This window comes from Cetorhinus maximus, chromosome 1 (assembly GCF_964194155.1).
Source record: "Cetorhinus maximus chromosome 1, sCetMax3.hap1.1, whole genome shotgun sequence".
NCBI classification, from domain to species: Eukaryota; Metazoa; Chordata; class Chondrichthyes; order Lamniformes; family Cetorhinidae; genus Cetorhinus; species Cetorhinus maximus.
In genome coordinates this window covers 29,978,701-30,000,832 of record NC_135879.1, presented here as the reverse complement: position 1 = coordinate 30,000,832, position 22,132 = coordinate 29,978,701, and the positions used below count along the sequence as shown (strand labels likewise).

The following is a 22,132-nucleotide window of genomic DNA, read 5'->3' as shown; positions in this document are numbered from 1 at the left end:
GCATCTTTTAAAGCTGCAAGAGAATATGGCCAGCGTGCATGATAAAAATGCAGGTAAAGAGTTGTTAAGTTTACAGTTGGGACAACAAGTTCACATCCAGGATCCCAAATAAGGTACTTGGCAACCAACTGAGATGACAAGGATTTGTTCAGAACCAAAGTCCTATGAAGTTACTAAACACAAAGGTGCAATGATGAGGTGTAACTAAGGACAAATCAAATCCATTCCAGCTCCTCAACCACCGTACAATCCTATTACATCAAGGGCTAGACCCCAAATGTAACCAGGAACAACATCCAGGAAGGGCAATCCCACAGATCACTGAGCAATTAAAGAAACCTCCAGACAAGGCTACTGTTACAAGATCTGGGTGTACCAGCTGATTACCTTTATGCTTTAGAGACTCATAGCAGAGAACTTTCCCACCATCGGGGGGGTTTGTGCAGGGCTGAGTGTGGGCGGGCGTGGACTTGCTTGGCGCCCCTGATCGGGTCCACGCCGCCATTTTACATGGGCGAGCAAATTAGGGTCCGCCCAACATGACGTGCACCCGGAAGCGCTGTGCGTTCCTTGTGCGTGCGGGGGGAGGGGGGGTTCCCTGAGTTGGCATGCGCGCGAAAAAGCGCAGATATCTCCCTGAGGCAGAAAAGTACCTCAGGGAGATAAGTTTTAAATTTTAAAAATTTTAATAAAGAAAAAAAATTTAAGACATGTCCCCTCATGACAGTGTCACATGAGCTGGGACATGTCAATGAACTTTAATGAAAAAATTTATTTAATTTATAAACCCTTCATGAAACCTCATTTCACCCATGGATGAGGTTCCATGAAAAATACGAAGGCTGCCTGGGCTCTTTGCCTGCCCACCAACCTTAAGGTTGGACGGGCAGCTTTCTCAATAGGCTTAATTAGTTAATTAATGGCCTTAACAGGCCTTTGACAGTTCGGCGGGCACGCAGCCGATTCGGCTGCACGCCCGCTGATCAGAAAATCTAAATGATACGCGGTGACATCAGGACGCACGCCCGACATTACCCCACGTCATTTTATGCCTCGGCGAGTGGGCCCTGCCCCCGTTCACTGAGCCAAAGATTCAGCTCATAGATTCACTTATGTAATGGTAAGTAAACATGAACATGTATTGTAAATAGTTATACTTATTTGAAAAAAAGGGGGATGTTGTAATATGCCTTCAAGGGATAGCAGCAGGGCATCACTAGAAGGGAAGTTGTTATGCAATCCAGTCTTAGTTTCACTTTTGCTTTTGAGCAGAGCACATGCACACAGCTCTGCTGCTGATGTCATCAAACTTTCTACCTATGTATAGCTGTTCTTACATGCCTCGTCTAAATAAGTGAACCCACAGGGTGTTTACCCAAACCCTTGAGTGATTGCAGGCCTTTATATCATTATAACAACATAACGAACAAAAACACACCAAGGACTACAAAAATACACCAAGGAAGAGATAAATAAAGGAAGACAAAGGAATGAGGAGAAAGCATCAGAAAGGCATACCAGTGGCAACTAGCAGGGAAAAGTAGGTTTAGAGAATCTTTAACACAAAGATGGCAGAGATAGCTGAGACAAACAGTATACGCTTCAACTTAATATGAGCAATATCATAGCTAGCCTAGTTATTAAAATATTATTTCTTTATTAATATTCTAAAAACAAATCTAACCACATTCCAACTGCTTTCCTTCTCTGCTAACTTACCAGCTGTTTTAACCTCTCCCCCACCCTAACTTCCATTTTACTGTAAGCAGTATCACAAGGGAGCCATATGTTTTTATTTTGTTTTAATGAAGATAAATTGGGAGAATGGAGTCAAACTAATTATCTGTAGCAAACTTTTTGAACTTCTATCAGAGCCAGGCAAGCGTGTGGTACTCCAGTGGACTGATGATGATGGAACCTGAAGGGTAGTTTTCTTCCCAGTTGGCTGTAGATAATTCCCCAGGTCAAGATCGCAATTAGATGGGCGATGAGAGCTGGACAAGTCACAAAAAAAAGGATTATCAGTTCTTTGTGCTATTAAGCTGTGGTAATTAGCTGATTAAGTTCCAGTAGGACACCTATCTCTGAGTATCCCTAAGCCAATCTGCTCATGAGTTCTCTGGGTTTAATAATTGCTGTGTGTTCTTGAGAGAGACCATGTCCATATTGGATATATAAAAACTCTGCTAATGTGGACTCTTCAATAATTGAATTGGAAAAAAGGAACCAGAAGGGGCTTATAGTGGGTGCCAAACTGCTAATGCTAATTTTACACCCCATTGAAGTTATAAGTTTCACCCAGAAAGTCAGAAAATAAGGGGCCTCCGTTGCCTATCTCTGCCATCTTTGTATTGATGTTTCTTAATGTTCTTATTAATTTCTTAATGTCTTACACCCTCTACTCCTTTGCTATTCACTTGTTATTTGGCTGAGGCATAGCAGTCTTATCTTTGAATCTGGCAGTTAATAGCTTCAAGTCCCCTTCCTGGTTTTGAGTACATTATCTATGATTTTGCATCAGAGTTATGTGAATGCTGCATGGTAGCTCCCTCTATTAGGCAAAAAGTTAAACTAAGGCCTCACCTAAAACCACAAAAGCAGCTAGTCATTTATTCCTTGCCGTTTGTGGAAATTTAGTGTGAACAGATTAGCTGCTATATTTGTCTCCATAACAGTGACTATACTTCAAAAGGAATACACTGACTGCAAAGCACTATGGAATGCTCTGAGGACATGAAATGTGCTTTATAAATACATGTTCTTCTTTTTCTTCAAAACCATCTTTCTCCCATAACTTTTTTTTTGCTTCCCTGTGTTCTTTTTGCCTTTCTGTATTTCTGTTTTACCCTTTGGGTGAGTGACATACGTGGTATGACAAGGAGAGGCACCACCAATATCTACAGGTAGCATTTACAGTTGGGGTTGCAGCTCCCTTCCCATTCGCTTCCCCAATCACTCATGCTTAACTTCCTTAGTCCTCAATTGTATCATACCCTGACCCATTCACTTTCTCAGGACTCATTAATCTTATTGTCACTTCCTCACTTCAATCAGTACCGCTACCTCTTCACTTTTGAACTACCCACTTAAATTGTGTCTTCCCCTTTCAACCCTACAGCACCTATCACCAACTCCCACACATGTCTTCTAAGAGAGTGGTGAGAGGCCAGAAGCTCATGGGCACTCTCATCCTTCACCCATTTGCCTCTTTCCTTTCAACACATGTGTGTGTTTTCTCTCTCCTGCGCTCTCTATCTCTCTCCCTCACTCTCTCTTAGCACTCTCTCTCTCATGCGCGCACTCCCTCACTCTCTCTCTATCATATATAACAGCAAATATGGTGAGAAAAACTTGGTATTGTCTGTTCTGTTCATGTACTATTATGCTAGTTTACTCTGCTGGGCTTTTGAATCAGTTTAGAAGTATTCGGCTAGAAGTTAGTTGTGTATCCCCATTTTCTACCACACAACTGCTGCACTTCTAGCATGCATTTGAATTGAGAAGCCCAAGCCTTGATCGCCAATGGGCTTTTGGCTGCATTATAGTATTGCTGACAAGCTGTGGGAGTCTCTCATGCCTTCGGAGGCAACAAGCTGGCTGATGCGGGAGCATTGATAGTCCACTGCTTTGACAATAGCTGTCCTCCTGTAAGCTCTGGGAAGATGACTAAGTGTAAACTGTCAGTGGCCTGTAGTAGTGCTATGGAACTAGGAAGGTACTCCTCCCTGCTGCAATGGGAGACAAGTAAACTTTTCGTTGGTGGCATCCTGTGGTCCCTTTAAAGACCACTGGGTAGGCTGCTGTAGAACTGGAAAAACCTATTGGTGAGGGCACAGCGCTATCTATGCCTCAATCTTGACCATTTTTGGGAGGAAATCTAAATAAAGACATAAGAAATAAGAACTAGAAGCAGGAGTAGGCAATTCAGCCCCTCGAGCCTGCCTTGCCATTCAATACGATCATGGCTGATCTCATTTCAGCTTCAACTCCAATTTTCCGCCCTCTCCCCATAACCTTTCAAGCCGTTACTAATTAAAGACCTGTCTATCTCCTCCTTAAATTTATTCAGCGTCCCGGCATTCACTGCACTCTGAGGTAGAGAATTCCACAGATTCACGACCCTTTGAGAACAGTAATTCCTTCCTCCTCATCTCTGATTTAAATCTACCGCCCCTTAGTCTAAAACTGTGGCCTCTCATTCTAGAATGCCCCACAATGGGAATCATCTGCTCCACGTCTACTTTGTCTATTCCCTTTAGCAGCTTATATACCTCAATTAGATCTCCTCTCATCCTTCTAAACTCTAGTGAGTATAGGCCTAAACTGCTCAATCTCCCCTCATAAGACAAGCCCCACATCTCTGGAATCAATCTAGTGAACCTCCTTTGAACCGCCTCCAATGCAATTGCATCCTTCCTCAAGTAAGGGGACCAAAACTGTGCACAGTACTCCAGGTGAGGTCTCACCAATGCCTTGTACAGCTGCAACAACACTTCGCTACTTTTATACTCTATTCCTTTAGCAATAAATGCCAAAGTTCCATTTGCTTTTCTTATTACCTGCTGTACCTGTATACTAGCTTTCAGTGATTTATGCACGAGGACACCCAAATCCCTCTGCACTGAAGCATTCTGAAGTTTCTCTTCATTTAAATAATAAGTCACCTCTTTATTCTTCCGACCAAAATGGATCACCTCACACTTATCCATGTTAAACTCCATCTGCCAAATTTTGGCCCGTTCACCTAACCTGTCCATATCCATTTGTAAATTTCTTATTTCTTCATTGCAACTTACTTTCCCACCTATTTTGGTGTCATCTGCAAATTTAGCTATAGTACCTTCTATCCTTGAATCCAAGTCATTAATATAGATTGTAAATAGTTGGGGCCCAAGGACTGAACCCTGTGGCACCCCACTAGTTACAGCTTGCCATCCAGAAAAAGACCCATTTATCCCGACTCTCTGCTTTCTGTTGGTTAGCCATTCCTCTATCCAAGCTAATACATTACCCCTAACTCCGTGTGATCTTATCTTGTGTGTTAATCTTTTGTGCGGCACCTTACCAAAGGCCTTTTGGAAGTCCAGGTATACTACACCTACAGGATCCCCATTATCCACTTTGCTTGTCACATCTTCAAAGAACTCTAGCAAATTAGTCAAACATGATTTACTCTTCATAAAACCATGCTGACTCTGATGGATTCCATTTTGACTTTCCAAATGCCCCATTACTACTTCCTTAATAATGGATTCCAACAATTTCCCAATGACAGATGTTAAACTAACTGATCTATAGTTTCCTACTTTCTGCCTCCCCTCCCCACCCCCCCCCTTTTTGAATAAGGGTTATTAGCATTTTTCCAGTCCTCTGGAACCTTTCCAGAATCCAGGGAATTTTGGAATATTATAGCCAATGCATCCACTATCTTTCCTGCCACTTCCTTTAAGACCCTGGGATGTAGGCCATCAGGTCCTGGGGACTTGTCACCATTTAATCCCAATAGTTTGTTCAGTACCTTTTTCTCTAGTGATGGTGATTGTTCTAAGTTCCTCCTTCTCTATATCCTCTGCACTACCTGTTACTATTAGGGTGGTACTAGTGTCCTCCACTGTGAAAACTGAGGCAAGATATTGATTAAGTGACTCTGCCCTTTCTGTGTTCCCCACTATTAACTTCCCAGTCTCACCATCCAAGGGACCAACATTCACTTTAGCTACTCTCTTTCCTTTTATATGCTTGTAGAAGCTTTTGCCATCAGTTTTTACATTTTGCGCTAGTTTTCTTTCATAATTTACCTTTGCTCTTTTTATTTTTTTTTAGTAACCCTTTAACTTTAACTTCCTTGCTTAACTATGGATGCTTTTCCCCCCTCTTCCCATCTTTCTTCCTCTTTGGAATATATTTTACTTGGGAGGAATTGAATATCTCCTTAAATATCTGCCACTGTTCAATGCCCTATCTTGTAGTCTTCCTGCCCAGTGCACTAGGGCCAAATCTGCCCTCATGCCTATGTAGTTACCTTTGTTTAACTCCAGAAGACTAGTGTGGTACTCAAGTTTCTCGCTCTCAAACTGAACTTGAAATTCTAGGATGCTAGGATCACTCTTCCCTAGAGGATCCTTTACTCTGAGATCGTTAATTAATCCCATCTCATTACACAGAACCAAATCCAGAATAACCTGCTCCCTGGTTGGTTCCACAACATATTGCTCCAAGAAACAATCTCTAATACAATCTATGAACTCTCCCTCGAGGCTACCCTTGCCAATTTGATTAATCCAGTCTATATGCATATTAAAATCACCCATGATTATTGCTATGCCTTTCTTACATGCTCCCAGTATTTCCTGGTTTATACTGTGCCCTACTGCTGAACTACTGCTTGGGGACCTATAGATTACTCCCACCAGGGACTTCTTTCCCTTGCTATTTCTTATTTCTACCCAGACTGACTCTACGTCTTGCTCTCCAGTGCCTATATCATTCCTCACTATAGCACTGATCTCTTCCTTCACTAACAAAGCTACCACCTCCTTTTCCTTCCTGCCTATCCTTCTGAAACACTGAGTACCCTTGGATATTCAACTCCCAAACCTGTTTTTCCTGTAACCACGTCCCAGTAATCACCACCAAATCATACCTATTTATCTCTATTTGTACTATCTTACTCTTGGATTCCAAGAGTAAGTAAAAAAGGAATAACAGACGGTGGTTTCTATATAGGTTATTCCAAATGCTACGCGCATTCAGATACAAAGCCTTTAAGTTTGCCCTATTGTCAATTTTCCTTACTCTTACATGATTCTTTGGTGCAATATGGCGTTCACACACTCTGTCCTTTCCTTTCACTTTTTGGTAACAATCAGCCTCGTCACTAACCTGCACTCTTACCTTCTCCTTAAACTTTGATATTTTATATTCCCATGCAACTGAACCCCCCCCACCCCACCCCACTATTTAGTTTGAAGCCCTATCTACAACCCCAGTTATGTGATTCGCCATGACGCTGGTCCCAGCCTGATTCAAGTGGAGCCCGTCCGAACGGAATAGCTCCCTCTTTCCCCAGTACTGGTGCCAATGTCCCATGAACTCAAACCCATTCCTCCCACACCAATCTTTGAGCCACGCATTTACCTCTTTAATCTTATTGACCCTGTGCCAATTAGCTCATGGTTCAGGCAGTATTCCAGAGATTATTACCTGGAGCAGGAGTAGGCCATTTAGCCCCTCGAACCTGCTCCACCATTCAGTAAGATCATGGTTGACCTGATCTTGGTCTCAACTCCACTCTTCTGCCTGTTCTCCATAACCTTTGACTCCCTTATAGTTCAAGAATCTGCCTATCCCAGCCTTGAATATATTCAATCACTCAGCCATCAAGCTCCCTGGGGTAGAGAATTCCAAAGATTCACAACCCTCAGAAGAAATTCTTCCTCATCTCCATCTCACTTATTCTGAAACTGTGCCCTCTTGTTCTAGATTCCCGCTCTGGAGGAAACATCCCCTCAGCTTCTATACTGTCAAGCTCTCTTTGAATCTTATGTTTCAATAGGATCACCTCTCACTCTTCTAAACACCAATTAGTTGCTCGACCTTTCCTCATAAGACAACCCCTTCATCCCAGGAATCAAACTGGTGATCCTTCTCTGAACTGCCTCTAATGCAAATTTGGTGTTAGGCCCTGACTTGCATGCACAAGGAGACTAATGCCTATTTCAGGCAGGTGTCATGCACAATTGGGATTACCAGTGACTGCACAAGAACCCCGGGTACTGGTCAGTTGCAGGACTTTATACCCTAAAATTGATCCTTATCACCATTGTGCCCATTTTCCTGATATAAAGGATCAATGTGGACCAATTTCCCCCTCCTCCCTCAAATTTCCTTCTGCACTGTACATACAGGACAATGGCTCCCTCCCTTCCTAGACTTCAAAAGCTGAAATAATTGTTTGATGTCTGAGTCCTGATATGTTTAAAAACCATTCTCCCTCACCCACAGAGATTATAAAAGTCTGCCAATATCAAGATGCTAGATGTCTTCCTGAATGACCAAATGTCGCCAAACATTTGCCAAATTTTTGGTCTCTGAAAGAAACTATTTTCTATTCCATACGCTGATTAGAATTTGTCCACTTAGAGAATTGCAACTCAGCATGAGGTTGTCCCAAGCCATGGACATTGTTTAGATAACCTTTGCTTTAAATACCTTTAAAAAAAATATCCAAGCCTTAACCATGGGGAAATGGCCAAAGAATCCTGAACAGTGGCACCTTTATTTTGGATGTTAGAAATTTTAATTAAAGAGGAAATAATAGGGAATGTAAAAGCTTTAGACAGCATTTTGTGTGCTTTGTGGGGAAAAACCGTACACCCAGTGGTTAGATTGAGTGTGTACAGGAGGGCAAGTTTACAGAGCAAAAAGCTATTATAAATAATTAACAATTATAAATGGGAATTTATAATGGTAAAAAGTTGTCAGAAAAATGTGAGCAGGAAATGAGGCTTTATAGACTGGAGGTGCACACAGATGTAAGATTTTAAATAATATATAGTTATTTACGCTAAGTACATACCAAAGTAACTGATTTTGCACCATTATACTGACCACCTTAGAATCTATTGGCTGCTAATTCACAATGTTTGTAGCTCCAGTATGAAGGGAGTATTTGTCTTGATTTAGTTTTGCAGCACTGGAACTGATGAGAATCGGTTTGATGGAGGCTGGTATTAGCATTTGTTTTGTTCGTTCTGATCTTTTCCATATAGTTATACAATGTCTCACTACATGCAGTTCCTGTCTTTATCCCATTCTTTAAATTACATGCAGGGTCATTATCTTAGCTGGTACTTCAAGTGTGGAATCAAGTGAATGCGCTGTTTTTATCATCGTCTTCTTGCTGTTCCTCTGTTGCCTGGCTAGGTTGCACGTCTTGGGTATCAGAAAGGAGAAGGACAACAATGGTAATGTTTTGTTGTGGGGGAAAGTAGGAGGTACATAGTTATGCCATCTGCAGCTTGTAAATCAGAAGAGAGTGTGGGATGAGTGGGCGGTAGCATGCGAGAAGGATCAGTTATGAGAATACTGTCAACTTTGATGGTTTCAGATCCTCTGCTGTCCACAACCTCGAATGTTCCTCCTAAGCAGCATAGTACCTGAAACCTCCCACACAGCCCATGCACAAATCAGCCCCTTTAAGTTACTGTGCATGTGAAGTCCCACAAGAAAATTTCAAGGTCCCATGCGCCTAAACAAATCATTACAAAAAAATAGAGGGGAAGTTAGTCTCAAAAAGGGCCAGCAGGATCTCTTCCATTGGGGTTCAGGATGTGCATGTGTGCCTGTCCCCCTCCGGTAAGCTCCAGCTGCCTCTGGCTTTGTGATACCTTGTTATGCAAGAGAGAGTGAAATGTGGCAGTGAGTATTGTACAATCTGTTTAGTTCATGTGGTTGTCATGGTTGAATAGCTGGCAGTGTGTACCAGCAGGCTCGCAGCAGTGTTCATTGTGTGAGGATGAAGTGTGAAGCATATGAATGTCAGGTGAGAGTGCTGATAGAGTTTGTTAGTAGGTGAATCGGAGGCGGGGGGGGGGGGTGTGGTGAATTGAGTAGTGTCTGAAGCTAGTGGTGTAGTTGGTATGAAATGGCATTTGAAGATGCATTTGCTGACCTTCGCACTTGTGTGAGGTCACTTCACTTCCTGCAGCATTGTAGCCAAGTCCTTGGGCCTAACTCCTACCTTTGGTCTCCACAGATATCTGTTCCCACGTTGAGTGTATATCCAGAGGGCCTCCTGGCCCCCTGTGGATACTGAACATCTCTACTCCTTTTCACCTCCTACACCAAAACCTCCAGTGCAGTATTTCAGAAACCTTGGAGCATGCTCTTTCCCAAATTCTGCTGCTCTTCTGCCCTTTCCAGGTCAAATTCAGCTCCTGCTTCAGCCGCAATACACATCTCGGTGCAGGCTAGCTTTAAATGGTGCTAGTCACTCGTGGCAGTGGCCCCCTGTTTAGGAAGACTGCCAATGAATGGAGTAGTTAGTGCTGGCTGGATGCTGAAATCATTTAAAACAGGAGCTAGCACAAATTTGGTGTGTTGCCTCTGTTGGTGTCAACAGGGGGCAGATAATCTGGTATTGTAATTCCAGCACCAGATTTCAGGGTCTATTGAATTCAGCCCTCACACTGTCCTGAAACTTTTATCTAACTCTGGAAATGGCAGTGAGGGAGGTACCTCTTTATGATTGACAAACATGCCAAAATCATAACTTGCTGTTATTAGAAGCAATGCTTTATTAAGACTTATTTACTAGGACACAAAATGCTCTATTTATGTTGACACTTACAGTTTGAATCCAACCCTTAATGCAGTCTCCATTTGTCAGTTCAAATGTTGTATTTATATGTGCCAAATCTGTGTCAGGTTTAAACTGATCAAACTGAGGTAGAATTCATCTTACTACTAATTTGGATGCACACCAATAAAAACCGTAAGCATCTAACCCATAACAGCTGCTACGTCTGTTTAATAATACCAGCCATCTATTCTGGCTGCTGTGTAATAAATCACAACTGCTCTCCCCTCCAACTTGAAAAAAATCAGAATTTATGTACACACAAAGGCAGCTTTTGTATGCATAAGCAAGTGAATATTAAAATTAAATTATAGTAATGGAGCTGTTCCACAGCCATTGCACTTGATCTGCCCACATGACTTATGGTGTTGGGTTTTAGTATTAAAGTAGTATTAAGCAGACCAACAGAGCTCTGTGGGAGAGATATCGAAAGCAAGAGTCGCCATAGTACAGGTCTGTAAAAGTTTTTTTATAAATACATTAGTTCCTAATGATGAGGAGACACTGTCGTGGGAGATCTGTCACAAATTGGCAGACTGCTAGGCTACAAATGGGCTGAAAATAGCATGTTTTACTGTATCTCCGTCTCTTTCTGTTAAGCCAGGCTCCTTGTAAGCTTTCCAAATTTCTCACTGGCAGTAAGGCCCACTTACATTTTTTTTGCAGCAAAGCTACACTGTGACAGGGTAATGTGTTGCCGATAGCCTCCTGTTCATGCTTCTATAAATGTGGCTCATTCTCTGCGCAGTGCTAGTCTTGGTAGAATTAGTATTTTGTGAGAATGAATGACAGTTTGGAATAAAACATATTCACTATTTGCTGCTGCTGAAATGTAAATACTGATATTTGCTGTGATGTGCTGTGTTTAGCTGCAGGGTGGCTATCATTTATAGATGATGCAAACGTAAACAACGTTATTATTATCTGTTATCATAAGCAGAGTGTTGTTTCACTTAATGCTAGAGCATGGATTGTGTGCATATATGTCCAAATGCAGTACAAAATTAGAATCCTTTTCCCCCAGTCTCTTAGACTGTATTAAAGACAAGCTGGGCTGTTACTTTCATTAAATCCATTGAACCGTCTTTGTACTGAGTAAAAGTGTAGATGCTGTCATGGCACTGAGCTTTTACAGATCAGAAATGACCCAGATTACTCTTGGGTCTCCATTGAATCAAGATGTGTATAAAAAAACTCAACTAAGCACAGGATCAGGTTTGGCTGTGATCCCCACTATAGCCTGCCAACTCGCATTATATATTGCTGAAAAAAGAGACACGTCTAAGCTTTTCGTCTTGCAACAATCAGGACACTCAAGAATACCAATATAAGGGGGAAAACAACAATTTATACTGTATGTGAAGAGAGTGCTAATTGGTTGGCAAGTGGCGTTGCCATGGAGAATGCACCACTGATGGTGACTGAGAGTTAACTGCATTGTTTGAAATTTAAACCAGGCAGTTTGACCCTGATTACCAAGGCATTGCCCTGAGGAATGAGTCAGCGAATAAGTCACTTACGATGTTTAGCTGAAACAGGCGCAATGTATGTATATATTCTTTCTGTCTGCAAAGAACAGGGCCCTGTGTATTAATAAATGTAGCTTCCAGTATATGCAAATGCATCACACTGCGAGCCCGACTGACCGTCTTAAATTGGTTGTCAGCGTAATGGACAACATTTGCTGAATAATCCTCAATCGTGGATTCACATCTAATGTTGAATAATGTGTTTTGAGTTTTGCAAGCAAGAGCTGGTTGGGTACAGTCTGTACTCTACCCATTGCGAACAGCGGCTGGGACATGCTGTTTGATAGGATCCACCAGTCTTTGGAATGTACAGCCTACATACTTAGCATCACACTGGCATTGAAATTCATATACCATATTACTGATTTGTGTGATAGGCAGAACATCTTTTTGGCTTGACATCAGCATGCAGTTAGTGGCGAATACCGCTTGTGTTGCTACTGCATAGTTCACCTGTCGCTCAAATTTTTGAGATACCTTGCCCTTCCAGCGTAATCTGTGGTAGACTGGGCACTTTTCAGGGTCAAAAGTGACAGCCTTAGGCCCGTTCAGGAGCTTGAGAAACAGAAAGTGCTGTGAAAACTCAGCAGGTCTGGCAGCATCTGTGGAGAGAGAAACAGAGTTAATGTTTCGAGTCCAATATGACTCTGCTTTGGAACTGAAGAGACATAGAAATGTGATGGATTTTATGCTCTTGTAAAAGTAGGGAAGGGTCAGCTGGAACAAAAGTGAAGGTCAGGGATAGGCTAGAGGGGAGATTAAATACTGAGGATGTCATGCAACAAAAGGCAAAGGGAGTGGTAATGGTTGTAGTGGACCAGAGTAGGTGTTAATAGCAGAATAAAGGTCAACTCATTCTGAAAGTAAAAATAAGACAGACTAGCACTTGGCAAAAAATAAATAAAATGGAGGACAGAGTTCATGGTCTGAAGCTGTTGAGCTCAATAATGAGTGTAGAAGGCTGGAAAGTGCCTGATTTCAAGATGAAGTGCTGTTTCTCCAGCTTGCGGTAGGAAGGGGATGAGTTGTCGCAGAGGGAACATCCCTTTGGAATGCCGACAGGGGAGGGGAGGGGAAGATGTGTTTCGTGGTGGCGTTATGCTGGAGGTGGCTTTGAATGTGGAGGTGGTGGGGTGGAAAGTGCAGTCTAGGGGAACTCCATCGTGGCTATGGGTACCTGCAAGGGCCCTGGTTATGCCCTCTGTGACACCCTGGTCCACTCCTTTATCATCCCCAACACCTCACCCCTTTCCAACAGCACCTTCCCATGCAATAGCAGGAGGTGTATTATCTGTCCCTTTATCTCCTCCCTCCTCACAGTCCAAGGTCCCAAACACTCCTTCCAGATGAAGCAGCAATTTACTTATACTTCTTTCAATTTATCCTACTGTATTCGCTGATCACAATGTGCCCTCCTTTACATTGGGGAGACCGAATGCAGATTGAGTGATTGCTTTGCGGAACGCCTCCGCTTAGTCTGCAAGCATGACCCTGACCTTCTGGTCACTTTGCCATTTCAATTCACCATCTTGCTCTCATGCTCACATTTCTGTCCTTGGCCTGCTGCAATGTTCTAGTGATGTCCAAATATTGGACTTGAAACATTAACCCGGTTTCTCTCTCCACAGATGCTGCCAGACCAGTTGAGTTTTTACAGTGCTTTCTGTTCTTATTTCAAATCTCCAGCATCCACAGTATTTTGCTTTAATTTGAGGATAAGGTTGGGCTCAGCTGTGATTTTCCCCTATGTTTGAGCAGTCTTACTGACATTCACTGTCATCCTTTACACATAGGCATTGGCCCTTAGGTAAGGTACCAGGAGGTGTCTCTGCCCAGTGGAACCATACCCTAGGAATGTAAGGCAGAGGGGAAGAATTAACATTAGTAGAAACAACTTCACAAGTAAATTTCAAAGAAAGCCATTAAAAAAAAAATTCACATGTTTCCAAGTGGAATCTCTGCCTTATATTTACATTAAAACATACTTTTGGGTGAAATTTCATGTAACTAACCTAAGGAAGGTTGGATATCTTGCAAATTCATTTTATGAATGCAAACACAGTGGGCTGAATTTTTCCAGACCAGTTGAGTTTTTACAGTGCTTTCTGTTTTCTAGGAGGCAGGAGGACTTCCAATACGACATAGGAAGATGTCAAGAGGGGAGCATGTTTTCTTACTGCTGCCATGGCATATTGCCAGTGGTGGGAATATTATCACTGCGGCCACCATCGACGGCCAATTGGGCCACTTAATTGCCCAATTAAGGGCCACTTGCCGCCCCTATCGGTATTTTGCCCATGTCAGGAGGGCCCGCCGATGTGTGGGGAGATAGCCAGGTAAACAGGTGGCCTCCCAGCAGCTCCTGGGAAGGATCCCCCCGTAATGGGTGCCCCATGGTTCATGGAGGACCCCCCAGTGGGATTGGTGCCCCACACGCAAGGCACTGCCACCATAACATCCCCCCCACCTCCAAAAACAAATGCCAGGGCCTGTTTGCCTGATCCTGGCTTCCCCAAAGACACTAACATAGCTTTGAATTGTTAATTGGCTGCCACCGGGCAAGATGCAGCTCCAGAGTCCTAATCATCACCGGACTGGGGTTGACTCCCGCTTTCAGCCCCGATGGTGGGACTTGACCATCAGTGAGAAAATTCAGCCCATTGTATTATGTAAAATTTGTGTCTGCTGTGCCATCTCATCGAATAAAGACTCACCAGCTACCCCAAAAGATGTTTCATAGAATAGATGAGTGCTTGCTAGATCAGATGTTTTATAATATGCTGGCATTTGATTTTGGATAGGATGAAGCTGAAGCTCAAAATATTGGTTCAGTAAATGTCCTCATGGTCACACGTCTTGAGTCTTTTTCTCCCGGTTAGATTCCATATTCCATTTACTGATCTTTCAAGAAAAGCACTTTTAAACTAGAGCTGAGCCTCTAACTAAATCATTTTCCAGCAGGATTTAAAATTAGAATGGCAATTGCACCAGCAACAGGCAATGGCACACAGCGGGTGCAATTAAAATTCTAAAATCAACATTCCACGTGAGTATAGTGGGGTCTTGACAATGCTGCAGCATCTCATCGGAGTGCTGATGTTGGCTCCACAGTAGTCAAATCACAATTACAATAAAGAAGGAAGTGGATTTTTTCCATACATATTATTAACATGAAGTGTATTTAAAGGAACACCAGCACAAATGACAATTAGGGACAAGGTAATCTGGGGGCACTGCTAAACGCATGATAAACTGCTGCTGGTGTAATGATGGGTTTCAGGATGATTGTGAGTCCATAAAGACTAAAGGTAATGCTGTTAATACTGTATGGCTTTCTCTGATTTGGCTGCTTTTTACTGAGTTGCAGCTTTTAAAGCTTCCTTTTTTATTTTTGGTACATTCATCTGTCATTTCTTTCTATGCTGCCCGGTACACAGCTGTTAGCTTACTGAGACAGGCCTGTTTGCTTGTGGCACGCAGGGAACAAGAGATCCAGTGTTTTTGACTGGCGCTACTTTCCCACCGGGCTATCCTATTTATGAGGAAACACGAGTGAAGTTAACGGTCTACGATGTCAAGGAGAAATCCCAAGAAACTGTGAGTATTTAAGTCCTTCAGTGAAACACACCTTCTCGATGCATCAAAATATGAAACTGAAAAATGTCAAACCTATTTTTTTAAAGTATCCAAGCAGACCATTAAAATATATTTACTCAGCTGGCAGCTTGTGCCACTACATGGAGTTAAACAGATGTCTGTAAGTCTGGCAGAGCACATCAGATGAGAGACAGCCCATGTTTAGCCTCAGTTATGTTTCTTTGCATCTAATACTGTGCAGCTGTCTTGTCGAGCAGTAATAATTGAATCTCACAAACAAATGGAAAGCATTGACATTCTCCAGTCAGGGAAAGACATTGCATCAGTCTGAAAATTACCAAATTTCACTGCAGATTGGTCCACACCTTCCTCTTCATTCCAAAGGAGATTTATTTCATGGACTCTTAGGTTCCACTTCAATTAAGGAGACTGCATCACTTTCTTTCCAGCTTTTGACATTATCAGCCAAATATTGTGTTGCTTGTGCTGTCATTTTATTAACTGCTTGTTGGAAAGTCTCGTAATATTTTTGTGCTATCTTAAACGTGAGTACAGCAAAGGAAAGTTTTGCTCTGATTCACTTTCCTTGCGTCAAAGTGAAAAAATTGTGTACCTGATTTGGATCGTAAAATTGCAAATATGACTCCATTATTTAAGAAAGGTGTGAGGGTCAAATGAGGAAATCATAGACTTGTTAGAATAGCATCTGTTGTGGGTAAGTTATTGGAATGTATAATTGAGGACAGAATGACTGAACATTTAGAGAAATTTGAGCTAATTAGAGAGAGCCAACATGGATTTGAAAAAGGTAGATCATGTCTAACAAACCTGATTGCATTCTTTTGAGAAGTGACTGAAGTGGTAGATAGGGGCATGTCCATGGAAATTGTATGGACTAGAGGCATTTGGTATACATAAGAAGCTGCAAGCTAATATTGACCTGGTTAGACAGGAGAAGAGAGAAAGGATAATGCGTATGTACTCAAATTGGAAGGAAGTGATTAGTGGTGTCCTGCTGGGATCTATGCTATGGCCTCAATTATTCAATATATTTATGAACAACTTAGATAACACAATATAGATTGATGTATCCATGTTTGCTGATGACACAAAGATTAATGGTATGGTAAATAGTGAGCTTATTGACTTTGGACCAAAATATTCAAATGGTGAAAAGCTAGGACCATTTGGAGGTCCACGTACACATCAATAAAATATAACACTCCAGTACCAAAAAAATCAAAAAGCCCAATAAAAGGTTAGGCTTTATATTCTAGCCCTCTAATTATAAAGTGGATGAAGTTTTGCTGCAGCCACACACAGTTCGAGTTAGACTACAACTAGGGCATTGTGCTGGGCACCACACCTTAGAAAGAATAAAATGAGATTGGAAAGAGTGCAGCATAAATTCACCAATGTTACCAATGCTCCAAGGGTTCGAATGTGAAGAGAGGTTTCATAAACTAAGCTTGCTTTTCCTGGAATATAGAAAATTAAGGGATAAATTAAGTGAGGATTTTTGAAAAGAATTGATAGAGAGAAACTTTTTCTGATAATGAGGAGTCAAGGATAAGGGGACAGGCCATTCAGGAGAGAAGGTAGGAAACAATTCTTTCCGCGAAGGGTGGTGGAAGTTTGGAACTCTGTCCCACAGAAAGCGGTAGATGCTAGCTCAATTAATAATTTAATCAGTCATGATCTCATTGAATGACAAAGGGCTGAATGGCCTACTCCTCTTCCTATGTTCTTATGTAACCCATCCCATACAGTTGTGGTGCCTTACGCATCACAGTATAGGCAGTCCATGCCCTCCTGGACCCATGTAATCTCCTTGGAGAGGCAAATAAAATTCAAGAACCCAGGCCAATTTGGGGCAAAAACTCTGGAAAATTCCTATCTGACTGCATTGGGAGATTAAAACAAGTCCAGGAAAGCACATCGACCCTAAGTTATATTAGAAAGTACCTGCAACTTGTATGATATGATCTCCATTCAGCTAGAAGTTCCAGTTCTCTCTCAATGCATTCAATGTAAGAGCCTGCAGCTAATCTGTTTCATGTTCTCTCTGAAAAGAAAGATCTCTCCTTATGCAACTTGCAAGCATGACCCCTCCCTAATGCTTTCAGTTGAAATAATTTGTCCACATAGACAAACTAGCCCTTTAATTATTTAATAAACCTTGATCAAATCCCCTGAGCCTAAACATATCTAAAATAGGCTTAAATACCTGGATTTGCATATCTGCTTCTAAATTGGATATTAAACTTCTGGCCGCATTCTGGACTCTTTCCAAAGCTGCAATACCCCCATCGTATGAGGAAAGCAAAATTGGACAGTATTCAAAATGAATCCTAACCAAGGTCTTGTAAAGTGACAAAACGGCATGTTTTGTTTTCTAATTAATTATCCCATGGATGTAATCTACTGTCTTGTTAACTTTAGATATAGCCCATGACATTGGTCATGTATGTTTTCAGAGTTATTTTTCAAGAGAACCCAGATCTTTTATGCTCACCTGTGGCTTTGATTTTGTTCCCAGTAAGGGTGTATATAAATTTAACATTAGATCTGTGTAACCATGCATTTTTCTAAGTTAAGCAAACACAGGCCTGTTCCCCCAACACATCAAGATCTGCTTGCAGCAGTTTAGCATCTACTATGCCCTAACACTCGATCGTAGCTTTGTATCAAATAAACGGATCATTTCCCCAACACATACATCTAGGTAATTTCCGAAGATAATGAGCAAAGTTCAATTCCTGTGGGACGCCATTAGTAACTGATCTCCACAAACAGAACAATATCCATCGACTGCCACTTTCTGCCAATGGACCTTCAGTCAATTCTTAATCCACTGCAGCTGATTTTCACTATTCCACAAGATTCTATCTGGCAGTGCAACCTCCTATGAAATACTTCATCAAAAGTTTTCTGAAAGTCCAGGTAGACAATGTGCATTGAGTTGGCCTCATCCACTAAATTGACGACTTTTCAAAGAATTCAGGCAAACTTGAATGACACAAACAATATGTACGGAGTTGGCTTTATCCACTAAACTGGTAACATTTTCAAAGATTTCTGTCAAATCTGAATGACACACCTTTTTTCCAGCAGCCATGTTGGGTGTTCCTGGTGACATCTTTATTTAGCAGGCCAAGCTCCTTAACCTTTCTAAGAAGGTATCCCCATTAATTTCAATATTAACGGGTTTGATGTTAACAGCATGACTTATTGCTACTAATTGAGCATTGTCATCAACTGATATAAAAGATCCATTTAATGTTTCTGCCATAGCCTGTGAGTCCCTTCCATCTGTCCTACAGAATCTTTCAATAGACAAAAAACTTCCCCAATTACTACCACAGTTGTCCACTATCCTCTTTTCTACTAATTGTTTAGCTGATCCAAAAGTAGTTTTAGTTCCTTTAATTGTGCCCAGTTCTTGTCATTGTTTTCCTTGGGGATTATCCACTTTTAATTGAAGAAAACCTTTTGTTTCAGTCTTATTTGTCACTTGATAGTACAGAATTTGAATATTGCTTTAAAAGAGAGACATGTTGCCAAAGCTTTTCATCTTGAATGTGTGTCACTTCCAATAAGCATAAATGAGCCATGTTACGAGCAGGACTGATTATCTTAAATTGAATGTTAGTGTAGCTGTTAGCACACTTGGGGTTGTTCAGCATGTGCTGCCTAATCGTGGAATCGCTTCCAATAGTATATATTTTGTTTAGGGTTTTTCAGGCATGGGCATTTTGAGTATGGCTCATTTATGCTTGCTAGAAGTGACATACATTCACATGTAGAGAACCGTTCTCTGAAAATAAAAGGAACACGTTCAAACCTTGCACCGTTTTTGAATTAAAAGGGATCTTGGATAGCCTATTGTTCTCAATGCTTTCTTCATGGCAATGCCTCAGCCAATCAGCATTGACCTATCAACCAATCAGCACCCTTTCCTCCTGCAGTATAAATAGTTGTGATCGTTTGAAATTTGGTATTCTTGTGTTTGTCCTGATGAGTGCAAGATGAAAAGCTTTGGCAACATGTCCCTCTTTTTGACAATATTCAAGTCTTATTTTTCTTTGTAGGTGATCAGCTTGCCCACTTCTTTTCTCCACGACTAACCACCTCCTTAAACCTCTCTTCATGTCCTCTCCACCCTCACTTCCAACAGCAAATGAGAAGGATTCATGGAGATCTTTGCTCCTAAGATTGAGACAGCCCATTCACTTGTTTCTGACACATCCTGCCCCTCCCCTTGTCTACTAACCCAAACTTCCTCTAAGTCCATAAAATTATGATGGGTGTAGTTAGAGAGGATAGGAAGGCCCTTTCCCCTTGGTTGAGGGTTAATGACCCCTCAACCAAGGGGAAGGGGGCCTTCCTATCCACTCTGACTATGCCCATTAACCAGGCAGCATAGATTTAGGGTCAGGGTAGGAGGTTTAGAAGGAATTCGAGGAGAAATATTTTCACCCAAATGGTAGTGGCAATCTGGAATTCACTGTCTGAAAGGATGGTAAGAGGTAGGAATTCTCATTGCGTTTAAAAAGCACTTGGATATTCACTTAAAATGGTTTAACCTACAAGGCTATGGGACCCAGAGCTGGAAGTTGGGATTAGGCTGGATGGCTACTTGTTGGCCAGCATAGATATGATAGGCTGAATGGCCTCCTTATGTGCAGTAAGTTTCTATGATCAGTCTAAATTTCCTTCAGGTAAACATTGGGAAGATTGAAGCCATTGTTTTCTGACCCCACCACAAACTCTGTTCATTAACTGTGGATTATATCCCTCTCCATGGTCACTTTCTCAGACTGAACCAGACTGTTCTCAACTTTGACATTCTACTTGTATCCTGAACTAATCTTCTGACCTCATATACTTTGCATCACCAAGGCAACCCACTTCTATCTCCAATATCGCCCAACCTTGCCCCTGCCTCAATCTAGTTGCTCCAAAACCCTCACTTATGTTTTTATTATCATAGACTCAATTATTGCAATGCTCACCTGGCCAGCCTCCCATCTTGCACCTTCCATGACCTTCAGCTCTTCCAGAAATCTGCTGCCTTTATCCTAATTTGCATCAAGTCCCATTCACTCAACGTCTCATGCTCATTGACCTACATTGGTTCTTGGCGCTGCCATGCCCCAATTTTAAAATTCTCATCCTTGTTTTCAAATTCCTCCATGGTTTTGCTCCTTCTTTGTAACCTCCTATAACCCGTTGAAAACTGCGTTCCTCCAGCTCGGACCTCTTGTGTATCACACACTTCTTTCACACATGCCCATGCCCTGAAATTCCTTCTCTAAATCTTTCTACCTCTCCTTCTTCTTTAAGATACTCCTTAAGACTTACCTGCCATCAGTGCTTTTTGCCACATGCCTATGCTGCCCATCATATCTAGGCTAGCCAAAAAGTTGTCTGTGCTGGCTTGGTGTCAATTTTTGTCTTACACACCTATGAAGTCCCTTGGAACATTTTGCTACATAAAAAGCACTATGTGAATGCAGGTTGCTGTTGAAAAACCCTTCATCAGGCACTGATATTCTCTTATATAAAAGTAAATGCGGATGCTGGAAATCCGAAACAAAAACAAAAATACCTGGAAAAACTCAGCAGGTCTGACAGCATCTGCGCAGAGGAATACAGTTAACGTTTCGAGTCCGAATGACTCTTCATCAGAACTGATGAAGAGTCATTCGGACTCGAAACATTAACTGATATTCTCTTGCTATATTCAGTCTGAATCAACCCACATAATAGGACCATTGTGTTAAGATTGAGAGCCAGGGAGAAAAGGCTTGTGATATATTATTAATTATGTCGTACTTCTTTTGGTCCTGTCAAAGCATGTATGTTTGTATACCATTTTTATTCATTTCCTTTGGTCTTTTTGACAAGATCAGATACCTGAATGGAGGAATGTGTATCATAATGAACTTGTTTCATTTTTACTATGTTAAAAAGGCTGAAGGTTAATATCCTTTAAAAATGATCACTTGCCTCTACATATGAAAGAATTTTCTCCCCGTCGGGCGGGCTGGTTGGGAGTGGGCACGGGTGGGTGCAGAGCCAATCGCCGCCTGCGATTGGCTGTGATCCGTCATTTTACGTGGGCAGGCCAATTAAGGCCCGCCCAATGTGATGCACATCTGGAAGCGCTCAGCACCCACTGTGCGTGCAGGGGGAGGAGGGAGAGTCAGGACCTGCGCTCTTTCACGCATGTGCGCGAAAGAGCGCAAAAATCTCCCCGAGGCACAGAGCTGCCTCAGGGAGATTAATTTCATAATAAAACATTGGAAAAAAGAAAGAATAAAATTACTCAGACATGTACCCCTCATGTGACATTGTCACATGAGCTGGGACATGTGTATGAATTTTCATAAAACATTTTATTTAATTAATAAACCCTCCATGAAACCACATCCCGCTCGTGGATGAGGTTCCATGAAAAATGCGAAGGCCCCTTGGGCTCTTTACCTTAAGGTTGGATGGGCAGCCCTGGCAAGTACTTTAATTAGTTCATTAATGGCCTTAACAGGCCTCTGACAGTCCAGCAGGTGCGCAGCCGACTTTGGTGTGCGCCTGCCGAACTGAAGATCGGAATGACGCGCGGTGACATTGGGACGCACGCTCG

The 22,132-nt window shown here is 41.9% G+C and overlaps 1 protein-coding gene and 1 long non-coding RNA gene across 6 annotated transcripts in view; one reads left to right on the top strand and one right to left on the bottom strand.

Moving 5' to 3' along the window:
• The window catches only part of inpp4b (inositol polyphosphate-4-phosphatase type II B), a 915,802-nt gene that overhangs the window by 459,148 nt on the left and 434,522 nt on the right, over window positions 1–22,132 (top strand). For 3 of the 5 annotated variants that reach the window (XM_078539226.1, XM_078539244.1, XM_078539253.1), the window contains one exon: window positions 15,370–15,486. The exons of 1 other annotated variant lie outside the window; for it this stretch is intronic. In XM_078539226.1, the coding sequence (XP_078395352.1) occupies window positions 15,370–15,486 (117 nt within the window). Of the gene's footprint in view, window positions 1–10,794; window positions 10,814–15,369; window positions 15,487–22,132 lie in introns of those variants that run through there. One more of the 5 variants, XM_078539290.1, reaches the window with a different exon arrangement.
• LOC144679052 (uncharacterized) lies at window positions 10,315–22,132 on the bottom strand. Its single transcript, XR_013576235.1, has 3 exons — window positions 21,976–22,132; window positions 13,435–13,737; window positions 10,315–12,491 (listed from the first exon to the last, which is right to left on the bottom strand). It is a non-coding gene; the product is annotated as an uncharacterized LOC144679052 (long non-coding RNA).